General features: G+C 43.7%; 1 protein-coding gene across 1 annotated transcript in view; it reads right to left on the reverse strand.

Annotated features, from left to right (window-relative positions):
- Positions 1-25,374, reverse strand: part of LOC120048411 (myocyte-specific enhancer factor 2D homolog) — a 69,378-nt gene that overhangs the window by 28,632 nt on the left and 15,372 nt on the right. Inside the window, exons 2-3 of the mRNA XM_038994364.1 lie at positions 8,886-9,260; positions 6,819-7,022 (exon numbers count right to left, since the gene is read on the reverse strand). Coding sequence (XP_038850292.1) covers positions 6,819-7,022; positions 8,886-8,939 — 258 coding nt within the window. The 5' untranslated portion in view covers positions 8,940-9,260. The remainder of the gene's footprint in view (positions 1-6,818; positions 7,023-8,885; positions 9,261-25,374) is intronic.

A 25,374-nucleotide genomic window follows, 5' to 3' on the forward strand; every position in this document is an offset into this window, starting at 1 on the left:
TGTGTTTTTAAGTAAAGCAACATAAATAAATGGGTATCTACAGTACTGTGTGGCAGAGAGATGACTGTATTATCCGCCATACAGTGAGTGCTGCCTGATGGGAGATTTGATTAGTAGATAAGTGGATGTTCTCTAGGACACCCACTAGGGACGATCACTGTTCTCTGTGTAGTGAGGATGACTCAATACCATGAAATTCAATGCCAAGCTGAGAGGGAGAGAGAATAAAAGACGTAAAAAGACTAATGCAGTCATTAGCTACCCAACTGTGAAGTTAAATCCAGGTTTACTGAGCTAAACCCCCCAATACATATCAAATTCACTTTAAATGTGATGCCAATACTATTATCCATCATGTATAGTAGGATATCCAAAAAATATAGTATATATTATATCCATATTATTACACATTATTACACACATTATGAAATACATTCCACATTCCACCCACATGGAGATGATTCTTCCATCAGTACCCGATTTCTCTGTTCAGGCATATCAATTCAAATCAGTGCACTGATCAAATTAGACACTAGAACTTCCTGACACTGTTCAGCCACCATACTGTTTATTCTGCACTGTTCATGGAAAACATGATCCGTGTGTGTCTGTGCTGACCTAAAAAGCTAAAAACTGACAATATGTGACAAAAGTCTGTGCGGGGGACGTGGTAGTCATGGACATATGCAGCCGACTGTCAACAAAAACAAAAATCGCTACATACAAAACTGCCCTGACAATAGGACCTGGCAGTCCTATATAATGGCACACACACATACACACACACACACACACACACACACAAATCGGTCAGCTGATCAGCTTGTCTCAGTCAGCTCCATCTGTTCATCGGTCCTTCCGCACCTCTCCCCCACTGGCACAATCTTTCAAGTGCTGCCCTCTATTGTGTTGCCAGGGTAAGATTCCCCTGTAGAGCAGCACACAGTGACTGGCTGGGCTGTGAGCTTCCCTGCCCCTCCCCCTCTGGCACTCTCGTCCTATCTCCTGCTCTCCCTCACTCTCTCTTTCATTCTCTCGCGGTCGCTTGGTCCTTGTCTCTCCAGCTGTATCTCTCGCTTTCCTTCACCTTTCACTCTCTTCTCTTCCACTCTATCCATTTCTCTCTCTCAGGATCTCATAATCAATCCATACAGTCCTCTCACGTCAGCCTCCAACTCTCCCACGTTTTCCTTTGCTGCTCTCCTTAGTCCTCTTATCCGGCCTTCACTTTCCTCCATCTCTCTCCTCACCCGTCTTATTTCTCCCTCTTCCTCTGTTGACCTATTCCCACAGCTTCCCATCCTACTTTTTGCTCTCAAAATGCCATCCATCTCTCCTTTTCTACCTCCTCTTTCTCTTTAGAATGGAAGTATGTGGTGAGCAGTACGGGCTGGGGCCCTTGTCCACAAAGGCAGAATGTAATGTCACGTCCCATTTGCAGTTGTCCGCATTCAGGTACATGGAGCCCCCCAGGGCATCCTGATAGAGCACAACTAAAGCCTCTGCTTACTACACTACTGGGCTGCCAAAGAACACATCACTAACGTGGCTGCATCGGGGAAACTGAGTGGCCATAGCGGCTGTCCGGCTTTATCCTCCCTATTCATTCGACAGTAGCACATCCCTGAAGAATGTCTCCCACCATTACCACAATGGCCAGCAGTGGGTGTTATTACTTATACATGTGGTTGATGGATCCCCTCTATCACACCATCTCAGGAGGGGCCGATGGCTTGCTTCCTCACAGAGTACAGAGGTAGCGGACCATGCCCTCATTGGATATGGGTGGTCTGGAATCTGCCGGGTGTCAGATGTCAGATAGCAGCTCATAGGATGACAGTGTACTTGTGCCTATGAGGAGGACCATATGATCCGTCTGCAATCGCATCCTGTTGCATTTAACAGTCTAAAATGGGCATAATGCTGCATAAGCTCTTTAAAATATTGAGATTCATTTTAACTCAGGCATCAAATCACACTATTTATTTTGCTTGCCATGATGAATAAATAAATGTGGTTTTTATTTGCTCTTAAATAATCAACCCTGCCACATTAATGTTCCTGGCAGTAACAACAACAAACATGATGCAGACTAAGTGCCTGTTTAACAAACACAAAAAACTGAATCTGATTTGATGCCATTTACCATCACACCCTGGTGCATCATCATTAAACCTATTACCGTCTCCATGGCGATCATGGTGCGTCATGTGACCTTTGGAGGCCACGTGATAAGGAGAAGCCCCCATTGACCCTGTCCTGCCCTGATTAGGATATTGGGATACGACAGGTCTTAGGGGACGTCCCAGGAATTTGGTTGACATGGCAAAATGGGATTAGTCCCGAGGTAGGGAGCATCACCAGGGCAACAGAGGGAGGCCCTATAGGGAACCATCAGCGTTGTGATAGGACAGTTCCCGAAGGGCCCTGGCCTCTACCCAGAACCCCTTTTGGTGGTGAGCCTCCATATTGGAAAGTGATGGGCAATTATATGTTCTAATTGGAATCAATTACTTAGGGGGAATCTTGTCAAGTGCTGTTTTGTGGCGCGTGTCGTGAGGAGCTCCTCTCACCGTGACCTTGAATCGGAGAAGTGACAAAGTCTTTAAGCCATGCTGTGGTAAGATCTTCCTCTTTGAGGTGTTTAAGAAAAAAGGCATTCCCTCTTCCTCTTTCCTCTCCATGGCTATTCATCTCCCTCCTCCTTCAGAGCTCATTCTCCCTCGTTTTGCCTTCCCTCGTCCCTGATTGGGATCTGCAGTCAAGCGGATTAACACGTTCTGGCAGGAGAGGCAGGCTGCCCACACACACACACACACACACACTACACACACACACACAACACGTGCAGCACAGAGAGAAGTCGTGTGTGTACATATGCATCACCTCCCAGCTGTGTACTAGAGTGAAGGAATGCCCAACTGTGTGAAGAATATTGAGTGTGAGTGTGTGTGTGTACGTACAGTACCAGTCGTTTGGACACACCTAGTCGTTCGTTTTTTTCTTTATTTTTACTATTTTCTACATTGTAGAATAATAGTGAAGACATCAAAAATATGAAATAACACATATGGAATCATGTAGTAACCCAATTTTTAAAAACAAATCTAAATATATTTGAGATTATTCAAAGCAGCCACCCTTTGCCTTGATGATAGCTTTGCACACGCTTTGCATTCTCTCAACCAGCTTCACCTGGAATGCTTGTCCAACAGTCTTGAAGGAGTTCCCACATATGCTGAGCACTTGTTGGCTGCTTTTCCTTCACTCTGAGGTCCCCAAACCATCTCAATTGGGTTGAGGTCGGGTGATTGTGGAGGCCAGGTCATCTGATGCAGCACTCAATCACTCTCCTTCTTGGTCAAATAGCCCTTACACAGCCTGGAGTTGTGTTTTGGGTCATTGTCCTGTTGAAAAACCAATGATAGTCCCACTAAGCGCAAACCAGATGGGATGGCGTATCGCTGAAGAATGCTGTGGTAGCCATGCTGTTTAAGTGTGGCTTGAATTCTGAATAAATCACCAACAGTGTCACCAGCAAAGCACCCCCACACCATCACACCTCCTCATCCATGCTTCACGGTGGGAACCACACATGCGGCGATCATCCGTTCATCTACTCTGCGTCTCTCAGCGGTTGGAACCAAAAATCTCCAATTTGGACTCATCAGACCAAAGGACAGATTTCCACCGGTCTAATGTCCATTGCTCGTGTTTCTTGGCCCAAGCAAGTCTCTTCTTCTTATTGGTGTCCTTTAGTAGTGGTGTCCTTTAGTAGTGGTTTCTTTGCAGAAATTTGACCATGAAGGCCTGATTTACACAGTCTCCTCTGAACAGCTGATGTTGAGATGTGTCTGTTACTTGAACTCTGTGAAGCATTTATTTGGGCTGCAATCTAAGGTGCAGTTAATTGCCGATTTCTGAGGCTGGTAATGCTAATGAACGTCCTCTGCTGCAGAGGTAACTCTGGGTCTTCCTTCCCTCTGGCGGTCCTCATGTGAGCCAGTTTCTTCACAGTTTTTGCGACTGCACTTGAAGAAACATTCAAAGTTCTTGAAATTTTCTGGATTGACTGACCCTCATGTCTTAAAGTAATGATGGACTGTCATTTCTCTTTGCTTATGTGAGCTGTTCTTGCCATAATATGGACTTGGTCTTTTACCAAATAGGGCTATCTTCTGTATACCACCCCTACCTTGTCACAACAACTGATTGGCTCAAACACATTAAAAAGGAAAGAAATTCCACAAATTACCTTTTAACATGGCACACCTGTTAACTGAAATGCATTCCAGGTGACTACCTCATGAAGCTGGTTGAGAGAATGCAAAGAGTGTGCAAAGCCGTCATCAAGGCAAAGGGTGGCTACTTTGAAGAATCTAAAATCTAAAATATATTTTGATTTGTTAAACACTTTTTTGGTTACTACATGATTCCATATGTATTTTTCATAGTTTTGATGTCTTCACTATTTCTCTACAATGTATAAAATAGTAAAAATAAAGAAAAACCCTGGAATGAGTAGGTGTGTCCAAACCTTTGACTGGTACTGTATGTATACACATTTCAGTGTTATTAGTATAAGTGCCTTTGAGCATTGGGTCTGTATATTTATGTGTATGTATATTCATGTACTCTGTGTGTATGTGTGTGTGCGTAGGGTACATAGTAAGCATAACGTATGACTAAGTGTGTGTGCGTGACTGCATCAAACTCCATAATTCATACACCAAAGCACTTGCTTGGAGGTACCCGGGGAGGCAGAGCGGCAAATGGACACATTTTGTGCCTATCCGCTCAACCCCTCTCCTCTTTCTCCCTCTGTCTTTCTCCTCCTCTTTTCCCGCTCACCCGTGCCAAACGATTCATCTAAACTCTGCCCATCTCCCTCGCTACACAGTACAGATCAAACTAAACAAGCTAGAAGGAGCCTCTCGGTCTGAGGAATGGCAGTAGAACAGTGGTTTGCCTCTGGGCCTGAGGCTTGCTGAAGGAGATGGAGATGCATGGGGGAACCCTCATATGGATTCAGGCAGTGACACACTCCCGCGCTGAGGCTCTCATCTGGCCTGAATATTGTATGAGGCATTCTCACGGGCCACTGCAGAGTGGGCGCATGCACACAAACATGAAGGCTTACAACACAAATACAGGCAGACATACACACATTAGGAGGCGCACACACACACAGTCAGTGGAGCTTAAGCTAATGTGGCCCGGAGCGGCCCAAAGCCCTGCCACAGCACACAGGCACACACACTTAAGAGCCATCTGCAACTGGAGCTCCATGTAGCTCTCCCACTGAAAGCCCTCACCTCTGCCATCCATAGAGACAGACAGAGAGACAGACAGAGAGAGACAGACAGACAGAGACACAGACAGAGAGCGAGAGAGACAGAGAGCGAGAGAGACTAACACTTTGAATGCCATCTCAGTTATTCCACGTGGTAATGGACAGCTGCAACGGCTGTACCAAGTACTTCATGATCCAGTGACATGGTCTTCATAGAGCGAAAAGGCTTCACTGCATATGAATTATAAGTGGTAAGTTAATATTTAAATAGCCAGTTAAAATGTATCTGCCCATTTGTTATGAATCCATGAGGAAACCTTTGTGTATGAAAGGGTCAAGGCAGATAGATTATACCGCACATGTTGGTGAAAAAAAGATATCACTTGAGCGAATGAGCGCTCAATGTAACCTCATTCACATTCCCCATCTAGAAACTAATCTCTACGCTCCTCCTCCTTCATGCAGCCCTCCATTTTGTGACAGTGTGGTTCCAGGGAGACCGGAGGCTTTTTGTTGGAGTGGCCTTGGAGCCCCGGCCAAGGCCAGGGGGTGGTGACAGCAGGTCCAGCTGTCCCTACCTCTGCCCTCCCTCCATGATCCCAGGCACCAGGCAGCCGGCCAGGCCTGGATGCATGGATGGATACTGGAACAGGCCCCACACAAGCCTGTAATCTGGCCACAGCACACTGGTGTACATGCATGGCCTTCTAGAGCCAGCCCATGCTAGCTAGGGGCGGCCATGCAAGGCTAACTGCCCTCACCGTCTCTCTATCTCTCTTGATCCGTCTCCTTCGCTCTCTGAAGGTAATGTCATGGAAGTTACTGTAGCTGCCCTCTCACTAGACATTTGCTTTAAGAGGAATTAATGATGAAGGCTTATAGCTTGTGTTTGTATTCATCTACTCTGGCTATGACAAACACAACATCCAAACAACTCTGGATTCAACCAAGGGTTCAACAGAGAAAAGCACAAGAAACAAAACAAAAGGGATCTTGAATACTCGAACACTAAAAAAGAAAAGAGAAAGATAAAACCATCCCTTTCTCCTGCTACATAAATAAAGACCTGAGGGAGCTGATGGCTTTGGATGGAAAGTGCTCATCCAGACCAGAGTGGTGGTAGTCAAAAACAGCTCTTGATATCAAGAAAACATAACACCAGGTCACATGGGCCTGTTATCAAACATAAAATCATGAACACCCTAGAAATATTGCCTACTTAATTTACCAACAAAATAAAATAATCATCAGTTTATAGGCAAACCCTGAAATAAAGTGTTATCAAATCTAAACGACCTTCAATACTAGCATATTAATGACCATACGGCGACCAAATTACAACCACGGTTGTAAAAACAAAATTAAAAACACAGCGAGCCGTTTCATTACCGTCTCTCCTCCATGGCACTGTACTGAAACGTCGTATTGTAACACCTCTCCCCCACTACTTCAGAACACACAACCACTCGGTTCAACCTCTCCTGCAGGGAACTACACAGTAACACCTCTCCTCCTCCTCCATTACCTCCATGATGTCGACGTTGGTACGGCTCTCGTGGGGCTCGTTGTACTCGGTGTATTTGAGCAGGACCTTGTCCATGTCGGTGCTGGCGTACTGGAACAGCTTGTTGGAGTGGTTGAAGATGATGAGGGCGATCTCACAGTCGCACAGCACGCTCAGCTCATACGCCTTCTTCATCAGGCCAAACTTCCTCTTGGTGAACGTCACCTGTCAAGGGAGGGATGGTGTGGGTATATTGGGGGGTATATTAGAAGGTGGTAGAGAAGGGATGTTGTGGAGAAGGGGGAGGGGGATATTTGGCATAGAAGGAAAGAGGAAGAACAATAACATTAGCGATACTGCAAAAGTAAAAGGAATTTGTGGTACTGTATAACAATTGGTTAAACGTAATAAAAATGGGAGGGAATATTTGAATAACAGTAAATAAATAACAGTCTCTTAGAGAACAGACAATGTGTGAACAAACAACACATTACAGACAGCTAATTAAAGGTGACAACAGGGATGAGGCCCCGCAGTGTGTTGTGGTTCTGTTTAATACCACTCCCTTGGTTTTGAGGCATTTATGCAATGGGGGATTTGAGTTTGTTTGTTTTGCTGTAGACAGGATCAGAGAGGAGCACGAGGAAGCAGACGCATGGAAAGGAACCACACAGGCAGATTCTACAGCTGCCATGTGAGACCTTCAATTGCTCGCTCTCTCCATCTCCCCTCTATAATTGCTTGAGCGCTCCCATGTTACACTGATGCCTCTCTGTGGGGCAGGAGCCAGCTTGTGCTCTCTCCTTGTCCCCACGGTCGCAGTCTCCCTCTCTCACTGTCTCCGTCTCTCTCATTTCCTCGCCCTCATTATCTTTTGTCTCCCTCCTTTTCCTCTCTGCGTCGTTCTTGCTCACTCATTGCCTCCCGCTGCCACAAATCAAATTATATCGGGGTCGTATCCATGGGCAACCGCCTACCACCCCCTCTCTCAAACCCCATCACACACACACACTCCCACAATCATCTCTGCGCGTGCACACACACACACACACACACACACACACACACACACACACACACACACACACACACACACACACACACAGAGCAGAACATAGAAACAAGGGGAAGAAAGTTCAGCGAGGACAATGGCAAGCCAGGCTCACAGAGCTGATAAACAATACTATTACAATGACTCTCATAACCAATTATAAGACGGTTTATCACGAAGAGAAATATTCTGATTTGTCGGAGGCGTGAGGTACACCGAGTCTTCGACAATAATTAGTCTTGATCCTTCCTTCGACATGAATGCCAGGATAAACAAGCTGAACATAATTGACATTAAGAATAGAATTGGAAGTAACCAATGGCAACGAACGACAGAACAAGACATCCGCCATGAGACATGGCCGTGTCCTAACGAGCGTGGTTGTGTGGTGAGCAGAGGAGGAAGCCACAGTGACAACCACAACCTCCCCAGCTGCTCTACTTTCTGCACCTGCAATGTTTCAGAAGTGTTCGTGGTCTCTGTAGCATTCGGCGTTCAGTTAATAATCCATTACTATGTAAAGTATTTGTGGTTCTCACGCTCTCTTTTCACATCATGTATTTCACTGCTGTTGAATTTCAGTCAGAGTCTATAGCCTTGGGGACGGGGCCAATCCATTAGTGCTATTGACAGTATCTTGTAATCAACATCTAGCAGGATGATGGTTCACCAATATTTCTCTCAACTTTTGATGAATGAACATAATGCTTGAATGCCTGAAGCATTTTGAGTCTCTGTGTGTGCTGCTCTATGAAAATGGGCACCTTTAAAGATTTAAACTTAAGATGATTGTAGGACCTCAGGCCACCTAGTGTCTAAAACACTCAGATTTTACTCAGCCAGGGACATTTTGGGGATGGCAGACGCATCACATCCATTACTCAATAAGCTCAAATGAACCAAAGCCCATTAACCAGTTGACTCATTATAGATGGATCATTTAACCTTTCATAGTCTTGGAAACATACCGGTGTAGTCATAGGCATGATAGAGTTTCTACATACAAAGAAACATTATCCACAGACACACACACACACCTGTCTGTTCCGTTCGTCTGTAATCCTCTGTATTTGGATCTTTTTCCTTCCCATGGTTCCGGTCTGGCGGTGGGAGGGGCAGGGGGCGTGGCGGGGTCAGAGGGCACGGCTGTCCTGTGGAGGTGGTTGGTGGGCACTGTTGCAGACTAGGCGCTTGGCTGTCACACTCTCTTGTACACACTCTCTCTATCTCCCTCCGCTCCACCTGTCTGAGGCGGCTAGTCTAGGAGCTCTTACCCCTGCAGGAAATAATGAAGAAGAAAGAATGGGGCCACGTGGCGGGGCCTTCAGATCATGGTCTGTACAGTAGGCAGGTCATCCACTGGTCCTCTGAATTAGGATCCTCTTCCCCTCTTTACTGCAGGTGTGTTACTCCTGGAAAATAGAGAGCATCGGATCAGTATGAGATTCAGGAGAGGTATCATTCATGTACCATTCCTGCCAATGTCCTTCAGAATCAACAATTGTCTTAGCCTTTTAACCTCCACAGTACTCGACAGAGAAACCAAAGCGATGCATTTAAGTCAGGATTCCTTTCGGACAAATTAGAAGCACGCTTCGAAAGAGCAGCCGCAGCAGTGGGGGGAACTGAAGGATGGGGGAACCCTTCTCTTGGGGTTAGTGTTTCCATGGGGGCAAGTGAGCCTGGTGCGCTGCGGAGCGGGAGCCCCTCAGGGGGGCCACGGGGAGACTGTGCTGTGTCAGCTTTATTAGAGGCATCACTGACACATAACTGATATGTTGGTTGCCTGCAGCAACTCGCTGCCTGCTCGACCTGACACGCTGCATGCGATTCCCAATCGAAGGCAGAGCCCGGCCCTATGTCCCAGTGAGGCTGCTCGCCACGAGTGGGCGGGACGCTAGTGCTCAGAGTTCTGTTGCGGTTTGAAGTAGGCTCTTGGATTCAGTCACTGAACCAGTAATGTTATCATTACCACTAGGTTTTGTTATCTTAACTGTGGTAATTTGGCACAGTTCCATGTTAGATAACACTCTGTGTCCCTTTAATATAAGGAAAAGGAGTGTATTTAAAAATATTTAATTGAAGACAGAAAAGTCAAGGTCCAATCCGCAGTTGAAAAAATAACAAAGCCGCCACCCCATCTCTGTTTTAGTAAAAAGCTGAGGGATGGGATTGGATAAATGTAACCACTCAAATTCATAGAAAGAGCTATGGACCGACCATCTATAATAATCAAAATGATCGTTTTAACCATGTTGAAGCTATACAGTGTTAGTTTACATTTATAATGTTTACAAACATTGGAGTAAAAACAAGCTTATATTTGGGGTTCTGATGGGGTGTAACAGTTGAACTAAGCTCATGAGGCATTTCTAAAGTTATATTATTGTATTAATCAATATATCTATATCATTCAGTAAATATCATTAATTTAATTAGTTCAAAAGTGGGTGTAGCAACTGCAGATTGCCCCTTTAACTAAACAGGGATTTATTATTATACTTTTTTTGCAATGTATAGCAATTTGTAATAACAAAAAGAGAGAGGGCAAATGAGAGAGAACAGAGTACATGTGAGCATATAAATTCATGAATGAATGAACGAGCAGACCGCAACCCGGGAACGGCAACAGAGGCATGGACCATTTTAATTAAGCCCCACTACTACTACTATTTGTGGTTCAGCCTTAAAAATAGCTCTCTATATATACATCCAGACTGTGTACTGTTCCAACACACCCGCATGACAGTGGGAGCCGAGACATTGCATTAGAGTGAGTGCATCTGGAAAGCCTTGAGTGCAGTTTCAACACTACATCACCCACATTGTTTACCTGAGAGAATAGTAAAACCACCCCCTGATTAATGCCTGCTCTGCCACCATTACCATTAAAAAAAACAGGGACGTGATAGAACGGGTTCTGTGTGTCTGTGTGTGCACGGACACATACCACACACTTGCTTTCAGTTGATGCAATTGCCTTCACTATAGCAATGACTTCTCCATGAATTATGCACTACGTATTTGGCTTGGAGGAAGGACAATGGGAGGTCTGAGAAAAGGGTATTACGCATGTCATAGTTGTTCTCTTAAAAATAAAGCCCTAACAAAAGAACTAGAGGCAGCTTCAGCTCTCGTTTCACATGGAAAATATGGAGGGGGTTGTGTTAGGGCATTTGGAATTACGCTTTTTCACTTTAAAATGTATGCCAAACTAAAACAATTGATTTCAAAGTTTAACAAAGCATACAACTCAATGCACAAGGACTACTTTGAACAATTTACACAGAACATTTCACAAAAACACATTTACTGGAAGAACTGTGCAGATGCAACCTTTGGTAACATGATTACTGTAAAATCTCTCTCTGTTTTTTTAGGCGGCCACATTTGAGAAAAACTCTTAAATATCTGCTCCAATTAAGATTAAAAGATGTCTGCAGAAAGAATGGGGTGTCAGCTATGACATGATACCTTTAGTTTGATTGAAAAAAAATATTTTGGTTATTGAACTACAGAAGTGGATTTACATCTGGTAACAGAATTAAGGTAACGGAATTACATCATGATTCCCTGAACTGTACTTTATAGAAATGCATAATTATGGATATGAATATAATTCTCTTCATGGTAATGTATCCTGAATAGGTACACAAAAAAGGTAGAAATATGCAACATCCTTCTTTTGCATATATGGGTATTATTCTACACACTGGGTATTATTGTAATGAGCACCACCCCCAAACAAGACCACATTTGGTTGGTCCGGACCAGACCAAATCTAAAACAATCATAGGCGTCTATGTTTCACAAGTTTGGACATCACAGTACAGCACAGTAGTCGAGTACAGTACAGCAGAGCACAGTAAAGTAGATATGTTCAGTATAGTACATTAAATTATACTATACTACACTACACTACTTTACTGTCCAAACTTGTGAAACAGACTTCTATGATTGGTTCAAATTTGGTCCGGTCAGGGCGGACTGACCAAATTTCAACATCCATGGACGTGCGATGTTGGTCGGTGCCCAGTGGGTGAGGATGCTTGTTACAGTGAATGGAAAGAGGGTAGGTGTCAGTAACAGCCGGGAGAGGTGACATTAACGAGAGAGAGAGGAGAGAGGGGCAAGAAGGGCCTTCTATGCCATCAAAAGGAACATAAAATTAGACATACCAATTAGGATCTGGCTAAAAATACTTGAATCAGTTCTAGAACCCATTGCCCTTTATGTTTGTGAGGTCTGGGATCCACTCACTCCAAATTGAGAGACTGCATGCAGAATTCTGCAAAAATATCCTCTGTGTACAACGTAGAACAACAAATAATGTATGCATAGCAGAATTAGGTCGATTCCCGCAGAATCAGAGCAAACTAGAATGCTATTTGGTCCTAAACAGAGTAGACAGTGGCAGAAAACCTGACCACTGTGACTGACACAAAATTAAGGAAATCTTTGACTATGTACAGACTCAGTGAGCATAGTCTTGCTATTGAGAAAGGCCACTGAAGGTGGAAACTGAGCTGCACTTCCTAACCTCCTGCCAAATGTATGACCATATTAGAGACACATATTTCCCTCAGATTACACAGACCCACAAAGAAAATCGAAAACACATAAAATGTTCATAAACTCCCATATCTATTGAGTGAAATACCACAGTGTGCAATCACAGTAGCAAGATTTGTGACCTGTTGCCACAGGAAAAGGGCAACCAGTGAAAAACAAACACTATTGTAAATACAACCAATATTTATGTTTATTTATTTTCCCTTTTGTACTTGAACTATTTGCACATCATTACAACACTGTATATAGACATAATATGACATTTGAAATGTCTTTATTTTTTGGGAACTTTTGTGAGTGTAATATTTACTGTACATCTTTTATTGGTTTATTTCACTTTTGTTAATTATCTATTTCACTTGCTTTGGCAATGTAAACATATGTTTCCCATACCAATAAACCCCCTTAAATTGAAATTGAATTGAAAGAGAGGGAGAGAGAGGTTGTACAGACTGTTTTTACAGCATTGCTTTGACCACCAGATGACAGAAACATAAAAAAACAGTTATGATCTGAACATAACAGTATGCCAGTGGAAGGGAGGACAGTAGCAGGTGACCTAACTGTGGTTTGTGACTACTACGATTTCCCATTGTAGCCAATTCAATTGCAGCAATTCCCTTACAGATTTTTCAGTAATTCGGTTAATGATTTGGTAACAGAATTACGAGTTTGAATCACTTAATAATTATTAACAAACTTGATATCAGTAAAAACACTACAACTATTTGGGTTGGTCTTCCTTTACTTGTTACTTCTGTAAACTTTCATAATCCTCCCTCCTCATGAGGGAGATAAATAAGAAAATATCTTCAAGATACGAGGGTTTTTGGTAATGGAATTTCAAGGAACAAGTAGGGCTGTTGCGGTGACCATGTTACCGCCACACCGGCGGTCACGAGTCATGAAGGCAGCCAAATTCCATGTGACCGTTTAGTCATGGTAATTAGGCTTCTCCAAGCTCTGATGCTGCTGATGGTCATTAGTAGCCTACCAAACTTGCTAACTGCCTGTTACTCAGCACTCTATTGGTCCACTAATCACACTGTCATCAATGATGGCCTCTACTAAAAAGAGGAGGATCAGCTTTCTATAGGCTAGGCCTACTATTTTTATTTCTCAACTTCCTTAATATTAAGCACATTGCTTATATCTACAACAGGATTATAGCCTGGCATGAAAATAAACCACGGGGAAAAGCGCCCCCCCATTCGCTATTTAAGAGCATAGATGACATGTATTTTTTCCCGCTGCCTCTGTTTCAATACAGGTGCATGATAATAGTCCATTCTAAATCAAAACAAATTTCACACATATATTATTTAGTATATGTAAAGACGAGATTAAACCAAGAATAGTCTGATGGTTCACAATATTAGCCTATCACTTGTGAATTATATATTAACACTTGTGAATGATGCCGAGAAAAAGTAACAATACCTTTTTTTTGCAACATTTTCAAATCATATTCGCACACCTCATGTAGCCTAGCCAATAGGCCTATATGTTTTAATAAGGTTTGTTTCACAAGGGGTGTAGAGCCTAACTGGCATACAATAAGCAGCATGTGAGTTTCAAATTTGGGGAGGATAATTTTCACCATAAAAAAACTCACCTTTATAATAAAAGCATTACACGCATAAATTGGATTTGTGGTCACTTTTGATAATGGTGTTTTCCTCTAATGGAACATATGCGCTTTTAGCCTACTACCATGTGCGCATTGCTGTACTTATAATGTGAAGAAATAGCCTAATAGTTTATCAACATTTTAAGCTAAACGTTCTGATCTGTTGCGTCAGCCACATTGCGTAAAAAAAGTTTTGGGATGCTAGTGGTTGTATTAATTTGGGATCTATCGCATCCCACAACTGTCCCAGACTGTTTGGAATATTTATTTCTCGCACAGAATAGGTCAACCTTTGCACAATGAAGAATAGTAGATTGACATAGGTTAGTGCTTTTGCTGTTCGTTAGGCCTACTCATCTTGTTTGCTGACGAAAAGTAAATGTGGACAGATCTTCCAATATCTTCAATATTCACCTCGGAATTGGATAAGGACGTGCACAGTTGTGTCCCCGATGTGTCGGTCTTCACTTGTAGCCTGTGAGAAAGACCCGATCACGCCATGGAGCACGCAGCACTCAGGGAGAAGGGCACAAAGGCCACTGGCCGCAAAAGGCATGGATTATTTTTTAGGCTGCATTATGGCCACATAAAGGGAGAGTCACATCATTAAAGTCGCATCTTGCAGCAGTACAATGTATTAAAAATCTAAACATATAGCCCAATGTTTGCAGAACAACTAAAGTTAAATTAATAACTCTAAATTAAGCATATAGGAATATATATATTTCTTTCTTTCTTTGTTAACCACTCAACACAGAATAGCTGCATGTTCACACTCCCTCAAATTGTTTGGAGAAAATATCCTTTCTATTTAATTCAGCTTTGTTCAATTGTAATCTTCATACTATAGAATAATGCCATAAAATTCTAAGGAAATCTTGTCTGCTAAATAAACTAGTGTAGGCCACAGCCATTTGGCATAGCCAGATCAGGACCTAACATAAGGACAACTCAGAGTATGCTATTCTGTCTTCTGAAATATACTACATTTTTTTCATATCATGCTTCTTTAGACCTGTCTAAAATAAGGAAAACCCAGTCGCGAGCTGCCTAGTGACACGAGCCTACCAGACAAGCTAAATGTATTTTATGCTCACTTTTAGGTAAGCAACACTGAAGCATGCATGAGAGCACCAGCTGTTCTGGATGACTGTGTGATCACTCTCTCCGTAGCCGACGTGAGCAAGACGTTTAAACAGGTCAACATTCACAAAGCCACGGGGCCAGACAGATTACCAGGACGTGTACTCAAAGCATGCACGGACCAACTGGCAAGTGTCTTCACTGACATTTTTAACCTTTCCCTGACCAAGTCTAATACCTACATGTTTCAAACAGACCACCATAGTCCCTGTGCCCAAGAAAGCGAAGGTAACCTGCCCAAATGATTACCGCCCCGTAGCACTCATGTTGGTAACCATGAAGTGATTTGAAAGGCTGGTCATCGCTCACGTCAACACCATCATGACGGAAACCCCAGACCCACTCCAATTCGCATACCGCCCCAACAGATCCACAGATGACGCAATCTCAATCGCACGCCACACTGCCCTTTCCACACTGGACAACAGGAACACCTATGTGAGAATGCTGTTCATTGACTACAGCTCAGCGTTCAAAACCATAGTGCCCAAAGCTCATCACCAAGCTAAGGACCCTGGAACTAAACACCTCCCTCTGCACATGGATCCTGGACTTCCTGACGGGCTGCCCCCAGCTGGTAAGGGTAGGCAACAACACATCTGCCACGCTGATCCTCAACACCGGGGCCCCTCAGAGGTGCGTGCTTAGTGCCATCCTGTACTCCCTGTTCACCCACGGCTGCATGGCCAAGCACAACTCCGTCATTAAGTTTTCTGACAATGGTAGGCCTGATCACCGACAATGATGAGACAGCCTATAGGGAGGAGGTCAGAGACCTGGCAGTGTGGTGCCAGGACAACAACCTCTCCCTCAATGTGAGCAACACAAAGGAGCTGATTGTGGACTATAGGACTACAGGCCCCCATTCACATCGACAGGGCTGAAGTGGAGCGGGTCGAGAAATTTCAAGTTCCTTGGTGTCCATATCACCGACAAACTATCATGGTCCAAACACACCAAGACAGTTGTGAAGAGGGCATGACAACCCCTTTTCCCCCTCAGGAGACTGAAAAGATTTGGCATGGGTCCCCAGATCCTTAAAAGGTTCTACAGCTGCACCATCGAGAGCACCCTGACCGGTTGCATCACCGCCTGGTATGGCAACTGCTCGGCATCTTACCGTAAGGCGCTAGAGGGTAGTGCGTACAGCCCAGTACATCACTGGGGCCAAGCTTCCTGACATCCAGGACCTATATACTAGGAGGTGTCAGAGAGAGGCCCAAAGAAATTGTCAAAGACTCCAGTCACCCAAGTCATAGACTGTTCTCTCTGCTACTTCACGGCAAGCGGTACCATGCAGGCAAAAAATGTGGCCGACAGGATGCATGTTATGGAATATTTTTTATTCTGTACTGGCTTCCTTTTTTTCACTCTGTCATTTAGGTTAGTATTGTGGAGTAACTACAATGTTTTTGATCCATCCTCAGTTCTCCTACCCCAGCCATTAAACTCTGTAACTGTTTTAAAGTCACCATTTGCCTCATGGTGAAATCCCTGAGTGGTTTCCTTCCTCTCCGGCAACCGAGTTAGGAGGACGCCTGTATCTTTGATACACCATCCAAAGTGTAATGAATAACTTCACCATGCACAAAGGGATATTCAATGTCTGCTTTACTTTTTTTTCTTCCATCTACCAATAGGTGCCCTTCTTTGCGGGGCATTGGAAAACCTCCCTGGTCTTTGTGGTTGAATCTGTGTTTGAAAGTCACTGCTCGACTGAGGGACCTTACAGATAATTGGATGTGTGGGGAAATCATGATTAAAAATCATCTTAAAACACTATTATTGCACGCAGTGCGAGTCCATGCAACTTATTATGAGACTTGTTCAGCAAATTTTGACTTCTGAACTTATTTAGGCGTGCCATAACAAAGGGGTTAAACATTTCTAAAAACATAATTCTACTTTGACATTATGGGGTATTGTGTGAAGGCCAGTGACACACAATCTGAATGTAATCAATTTAAAATGCAGGCTGTAACACAACAAAATGTGGAAAAAGTCAAGGGGTGTGAATACTTTGAAGGCACTGAAAGTGTTGATATTAGTTGGCAGAGGTCTTTACTTCAATATTATTAAGTTTTGATGTACGTCTAATACATTTCAATCATTTTTCTGGTCAATGTTCTCCAAGATCCTTTTTTTCCATCTGTTGGACCAGAAATGAAAGCCTTTGCTTATTCCAATTTTTTGGGATGGAAAATGGTAAAAAAATATATGCATTAATTTCTAAAACTTATAGACTCTTGCCGTTCATTTGACATGCTCCTATAAACTTCACGTGTGTGCTCATGGGTCCTTTTTGATGGAAATGCCCATTATATACGAGCAACTCTGGAGGGGGGTGTTATATTTGCCAAAGACTGTAGAAGAGACAGGTTTATACTGAAAATACTCAAACTAAAACAGAAAACACTTGAGTTTTATGTTATACACTCAAATAGTAGTGGACTAGTGAGGGAGCAGAGCACTACTCCTGCCATAGGAACACTGGTCTACAGTTCAAAGGCAGCGGTCAGTGGGATTTGTTTTGGGCTGCGGGCCGGTCACACATGAAAAGGCTGCTTTATCTGCCCGGGTGTTCAAGCCTCGACCTTTTACCTTTCATGCAGCGGGAGTCAGCCTCCCATGTCTGATGTCAGGTAGAATCTCCCCTCTCACATTGAAGGCAGAGGGCCTGGAGAGTGTCTACTGACTGACTGAACTAGGGAGAGTGTGTGAGATACTTAAGACAAGGAACAGATTAACACCGATAAAAGCTATTCTGCAGTGGTCCTTGCATTGAGCCCTGAGTAACCCCCTAAAATATATGCAATTTGTATCTGTATTGTTGAAGATAGTATACTGCACACTAAAATATCAACAGCTACACTACATGGGCAAGATCTTCGATCTTTGCATGTAAGGTCAGAACCGTAAGGCACTCACGACAGAATAATCCATCAAATAAGATACAAAATGGTGCATCATTTGTGTGTAAATTCAGAAAATCTGTTGCTGTTCTTTCAACCATTTCAGAGGACCACCTCCTGTTCAGCCTGAGGGAGCAGAGCTATTGGCTAAAAGGTGGTGCAACACAGTAGGAGCCACAGTGTCGCACAGAGTTGCCACCACCTTATTCATTCTGCTGCATGTGTCATAGCCTACACAGGTGCCATAGGCACAGGGGTCACGACTGAGTTATGACGTATAGCACAAACTACAATTGCATGCCACAGCAGCAGGGCATATGGGCAGAGAGATTTGTGTTGGAGAGGTTTTGTGCATGTGTGTATGTCCTTCTGTCAATGCATATATACATGTATGTATGACTGTGTGTCAGCCTGTCAGTGTAGTCGGCTATACATGTGTCAAGCTATCAATTGTGTATGCATATATACACACACACACACGTCCATCTCTTTGTAAGTTGGATCAGAGCACCCTGGGGCACAGAGATAACAGTCAGTGGTGTGGGCTGCTGGAGTCAGGCCAACAGCACTGCTGAGAAATCCATCACCTTACCCACTCAGCACCAGAGCCTGCCAGGACTGACCACAGTCTGCTCATAACAAACACAGCTACACTATAGTTAGGAAACTGTTACTTACACCCAAAACAGGAGAAAACTAACCTTTAAAATTAAGTTACCTCTCATTGGCAGCGGGTTTTGTTTTGTTTTATGTAAACAGATCTGTTTATTGAGAGCAGTTACAAGCTTTGCTGTGTATATGCTTACGTTGCCTTGTTGGCAGACATCGCCAATATCAGGAGAGTCACCTACAGCTCAGGTTTCTTTCAGAGCAGGCAAAATCTCCCTCTCTGGCTGCATGGGGCAACAGGCTCTGTGGAAGCTATCAACAAGACAGATCTCTCTCAATTTGTGGTCCAGGCAAATCAATACTTATATTCAGTATCACCATGGTCACCCGAGCGAGGGTAAAGGTAGAATCCCTTCTGACTGTATGAACGATAAAATATTAGATGATGGATGACAGTCTGGCTGCTCCATGCAAATGAAATTGCTACTCGGAATTTAATAGAATTCAATCAAACCAGAGTGCCACCACGGTTTTGCGTATAATCATTGCAATCCACACCTGAGGCATGGAGGCCACCTGAACAGAGGGACAGGAGTCTGATTAGTTAGCCATTCATTGGGGCAGACATATCCACAAACACAGGCAGTAACTGGGCTACTGATCTCTCTCTCATCCTACCCAGTGGGACTCTGTGCTTTCACCCCAACCTTGGGCTGTAGTCCCAGCACTAGCTGTGGGATATTTACAGCCTGTTGCCTCATGTTCCGGCACAGCCATTCCGCACGGCTGGTCCACTTCCACTCTGCCTGTTGACTGACCTCTTGTTTGGTTAGACGGGTGTGCATTGTGGCTTATTACTGAAGTATTCAGTGTGAAGGTGAATCTGTGTGAGTGATATGGTGGAGAAATGTATGGTGGTGGGCTTGGATTCTTTGGAGGAGAGGAAGGAAGGATGGGGGCTGGACCTTGGTCTGCGGTTTGGCTTGTGACTGGGCTTGTGCCTGTGTTCACGCTGCCAAAACTGGCAGGGGAATATGATCCCACCTCCCTCCTTCTGTTCACCAATCGTAGGGTGGGTTTTTGGTGAGGGGTTAGCTGCAGTGCAAGAGCAGCACTTCTAGAAGGGGGTGGGAAATTGGAGGAGGTTGGACAGGTTTTGGATGGGCGGTAAAGAGATCTGCGCTCCTCGGCTCGTGAATCACGCCCCCGCTGCCAGTCATGTCAATACTGCAGTCTACCCCAACAACAAACACACACGATACACAAAGACACAACCTCAAAGCACCTTACTGTCACGGAACTACTGCCACCACACATACAACGAATCACAAACTCCTACACAAACAAGTCTGCCTTCTGCGACACTCTCACTTAACTGTGCACAAAAACACACATTCATATGCACAGAGGGCCACAAGACTGGTGTAGTCAGGTTTGTTGTTGACAGAGGCTTGTCTCTGTCACCACGTTATTAGTGTGGCGATGTGGTTTGACCTGTCAGGTGACATCACAGACTCATCCACAAGCAGGACCACACCCACTCACCCAGCCCTGGGAGTTGGAAACTGCTCCCATTCACCTGGAACACTCCTGGGGCCATGCCAGAACAAAATAAACACAGGTGCTTGGGTAGAGTAAAGTATCCCTTGCTGCTTTCCACAGGTTCTTCCACCAGCATGTCTCTAATGGGAATACTCAACCCATCATCTTTCTCTTTATTCTCAGCCTTTCGGTTGGTGAAACCTAATGGATGCCCCTCCCCCACAAAACTTCCCTTTCACCTCGCATCAGATGAGGGCCAACCAGCGCTGAAGGTCTGAGAGAGAAAAACACCCTCCAGACAAAACACTGACGACATCAATGTGACATTAGGTTAGAGGGTGTGTGTGCGCAGGTCTGTGTGTGCAAACGTTGGTTGTTGTCACCAGTCGAACATGTTCTGTCAATGAGGCCTCACAAAAGAGCTAGACAGAAAAGATCAAGATAGTTGACTGGCACTTAAGTACAGTCATCGATCACTAAATAGTATCACGTTTGTTTATTTTTAAGACTACCGGTGAGTGGGTGTTGGAATGTCTTGGTTCAGCCTTATGTCGAATTTGAAACCATTTTCCTGCTCTTTTAAGTCATTAGTGAATAAAAGCTAATGTACATATAAACATGACAATGAGTCTGTAAATACTCAACAGCGCACCAAACCTTGTGATGTTGTTTTCAGGAGATTACCAGTGTTTAGCACAACTCTACGTAAAGAAGGAGCTTGCAATGTGTTTACCAAACATGTGGTCATTTTTTGGTTAGACAACCAAGGTTCTTTGACTAACCTCATTTGAAGAGATCAACCTACTTACACTGTATCCTGCACATCTCCTATGCACCTGCAGTGACTCTCACAAGATTTCTCATCATTCTGTTATTCTTCGTAGGAGCATTTATTGAGGCTGCATGATCATTAGCAGGGCTTTTTGCTCAGAAGTATCTGATCAGTGACTTTATTAAGCGTGCTACATGAATATAATTAAAGGAAGTAAAATTGACATGTCTTGGAAAAACTCAACTCATTTTCGGTTAGCGTCTCAAACCCCTATTGAAAACAGATTCGCAGTGAGCAGCCAATTGCAATGGAAAAGTGGAAAATTGGAGTTAACTAACCACACTTCACAGATCAGTAGCTTGAAAGAGTTATTCTTCTCACAGTTATGCGAGTCACGAAAGAACAGACAAAAATAAAACGATAATGTAAGGCCATATTTCATAGCATATTAGCACAATGCTAACATTTAAAAAACAAAAAATAGCATACCCTTAGGCTATTACTGTATGTAGATGGAACTTGGATGAAAACTGGCTACCTAAAACCTATCAAATAAACCAAAATGTCCCTTAGGCCTACTGAGTCACATGAGCTGCTGTAGAAGAAGTGGGGAATTCACAAAGTAGGCTTTACCAAACCACCAGGATGGAAACTGTTAATAGTGTTGGCCCCACTGTGTGGTTGACAGTGAAGCACAGGCCACACAGTAAGTCACTTCACAGTCTGACATCTGCCTCGTAAAGTCCTCAGGATGTGCCTGAGCCACACTAGCCTCCTATACTGATTACTAAACCACAAAAGCAAAACATAAAACACAGTAACTACCCTGAACATGTGGCTGTTCTGTGAAAGAATATGCTGAAAGCACAGTCTTACAGTAATATTATTCCACCAAGACAACTTTTTTTTCATTAGAAAATAAACCAGAGGAGAGGCCTCAGACTGTGCTCAGGAGGGACATTTTTCGGTTTAAATTCATTAGGTATTTAGCTGGAGCAACATTTGAGTTAATGCACAAGTAACGTTGTAAGGAAGCAACAAATCTTATATGAAAACGCAATGCCGGTATTGGTTGCCCTTACCCTTAGCTGATCAGTAGACCGCAGTCAAAAATCAGAGGCACAAGTTTAAAAAGACTCTTTAAAAAAAGGCAGAAAGCACCAGCAAGCACTCTGAATTGAATCCAAAAGACTCTGTTACAGTGGCACCCAGAGCATTCTAAGTCAAAGTTCAGGCATATTCCCAGTGAGAGGGGTCCAAACAAAGTGTGGTGAGTCCCGTCCTGCGCATGACTGGTAGAAATGACAACTGCAGCAGAGCCCCTCACACTGGAGACCCCCTCCCCATACTCACCTTCCCTCAGGACAACAACCCCCCTCCATCCCCTGGACAACAACCCCCCCCCCCCCCCCCCTCGGTCAACCCCCTCCCTAACTCTTCCCAAGTCACCCTTTGCCCTAATATGCAGTCAGGCTCTGTAGTTTGTCAGATCCTCTATACCCCCCCCCCCCCCCTATTCCCTGGCCTGTACACATGTGTACATTCTCCCTTCGGATTCACAAGCTGCTGTAAGTGCAGTGGCAGCTGCCCCTACACACCTTTTGTTCCAACAGCCCCTCTCCCCCTACCCCCTGTCATCTCCTCACACATGCTCAGCTGTTGAAAGGTTGGGCACACCGGACTAGTGCTGGTCTATGCAGACCCAAATCTGTAGATGTTCTGAAATGGTCTTTTGACCTACTCATCTTTTCTTTTACACATGTTGCGTGTAGTCACATAGTTTGCCTCAAATTGCTAGTGTGTCATACAAGAAGGCAAAACGTTCAAGGGTACGACTGAAGGCTCTGACTTGACTAGCTATAATCTCACAATCAGGCCCAATTAAAAACTGGAAAACTGGAGAAATCCACATGAGAGTTGAGAAGTGATGCCATATGTACAAGTTGTCATTTGTGTCTGTTTCCAAGAATGACTCTGCTTCCCAAGGAGTAAATCTCAGGCTGTGCCCTTTCCTGACCTTTGAATCTCTGAGGGGGTCGAGAGGGTGTGGGAAATGTGAGGCCAGGAGTCTGTTGAACAGTTGTGTCATTGAGTTTCCACAAAACACAGCAAATATCTTAATGGGTAAAGGCACGTCTATGTCCAGAAACCAACTGGTTAACAAAGGGTTGAAATTCCGAGGAGCAATCTCGCCTTGAAGCAATAACTTATATGGATACATCTGAGGGAGGGAAAAGAAATGGCTCCCTTTGAGTATCGGAAAGGAAATCTGCACATGGATGGGAAAAATGCACAACAGCCCTAAACACAACAAGACACTTTGAGGACACAATTACTTCAACAACAAAACACCAGTGATTGGTAATGGCCTTATCTCGCTGCCCCTCTCCAGGTTTTTCCCTTCCTCCCCCTTATCGTCTATGTGCTAGCAAGGCAGCCTGGGGCTCTCCATGTTGAACACATTGTGTTGGCCCACAGCCTAATAAGGGGATCCATGTGACTGCCTCCGCTCTTCCGGTGACTAATGTGAACGCTGCCCAGGACTGTGTGGTGCTGCTGGCCCACGTGTGGTGGTAGAGTACGGGCATCAAGAAGGGAGAGGGATGGTGGTGGTAGAGCTGCAGTATGGAGAGTATTAAAGAACGAAGGCATTTATGTTTTTCCCTGAAAAAAGTCACAATACCAAATGGATCATTGAATTATTATGCTGGAATGTAGTGATGGGGGGAAAATAGACAGTTACATATCGGGATATTCTTTTTGCCGATATATTGTATTGTTTTGACAATATCGCAATATTATTTTTGCGCTAGTTGGCTGTACCTGTACCAAAACTCCAGTATTTTTCCTTTTTTCAAAACTCTCGCTTGTCCCGCTGCAGAAGACATGTGGTGAGCAATATGTTTGGAACGTCGAATCTCAGTAAAGTCACAGTATCAAATTGCAATACATATAGAATCACCATACATATCGTATCGGCACCTAAGTATCATGATGGTATCGTATCGCAACCATACTGGAAGGGATATTTGGTTTTAGAAAAGGACATGCAAATAAACTTCCATAGAGCTCTTATACCTCCCTGTGCTGGATAGCTGCTTACCCTAGGAGTCCAGATTCACTTCGTTCTGGGTCTACCCAGGCAGAGAATGTGGATACTACTTACACTAGTGTTGACAGTATACCAAAAATTCAGTACTTTTGAGATACAAAAAATATATAATTGTTTGGTTCAAGAAATTTTGTTTTGTGCGTACTTCTGTCAAAATGTGTTTCAGGTGATAGACAGACTTGATCCTTTCAATCAGCACACTGAGCGCAGCCCCTTTAATAAAGCAGGTTCTTTGCACTATGGCTTTAGAGCACACAGTAAAGCACCTGCTCCACATACTCATTCATTGCTAGAGCTGTCTGGGCTGCATTAGCTTCCCACTCTTGCTGCACAGAAGTTAACACACCTGAATAATGCTACACAGCATGTAGAAAATGTTGAAACTGTTCATTACTGTTCACAAAACAATGTCCATACAGGCTAGAACCCTTTTACAGTGCAAGACGATACCGGTATAGCTTCCAGCTTTAATTGTAGGTTCACTTTCATTGCTAGCTTAGGCTACAGCTGAATTCACTACCCTAGTACTTTGTGATAACCATAATGCAAAATATGCTGATTTCAAAGCTGTGCAGCAGCAAAAAAATATATATTAATTCACTTTGTCTCCCTCGCCACCAAAAAGCTCATTCACTTCTTCGTCTCCCTTGCCTTCAGTCTGGTTTACACTAGATTCCATAGCCAAAGTCAGATTCCACAGCCACATTCTGTCTCAGCAAATGACCTCATTCAATTTCTTAAAGAAGCAGCACACACTTTTATAAAAAAGAGATCTTCATCTTCTTTATTGTACTGATCAGTACAATAAAGTAATGTTCTCCTAGCAGTTGCCAATAAAATAAGTGTGTAGCCCCATGAAATCAACTAAAACAAGCTCAATAACTCAATGCATGCACACACTTGTTGAATAATATGCATTCACCTGTACTGTGAAGACCTACACTACATCTTGATTCACCCTGTTTTACCATGTTGTTTTGTAGTTAGATTGTTCTTACCAAAGTCAAATTGATTGTATCATTGATTGTATTAATGCATACATTGACAAACATTTGCAAATATAATGCTGAACTCAAAAGATGCCCAACGATTGAACAGAGCAGGAGCCGGGTTTTTGTATGAATCAATTGCCATTCTGTGACTTAGCTAATATGCATACTTTTTTTTGCTATGGTACCGTTTTGGAATTTAGTATCGTGATGGTACCGAGTATTGTGATACTAACCCTGGTATC

Source organism: Salvelinus namaycush, chromosome 5 (assembly GCF_016432855.1).
Source record: "Salvelinus namaycush isolate Seneca chromosome 5, SaNama_1.0, whole genome shotgun sequence".
Lineage (NCBI taxonomy): Eukaryota > Metazoa > Chordata > Actinopteri > Salmoniformes > Salmonidae > Salvelinus > Salvelinus namaycush.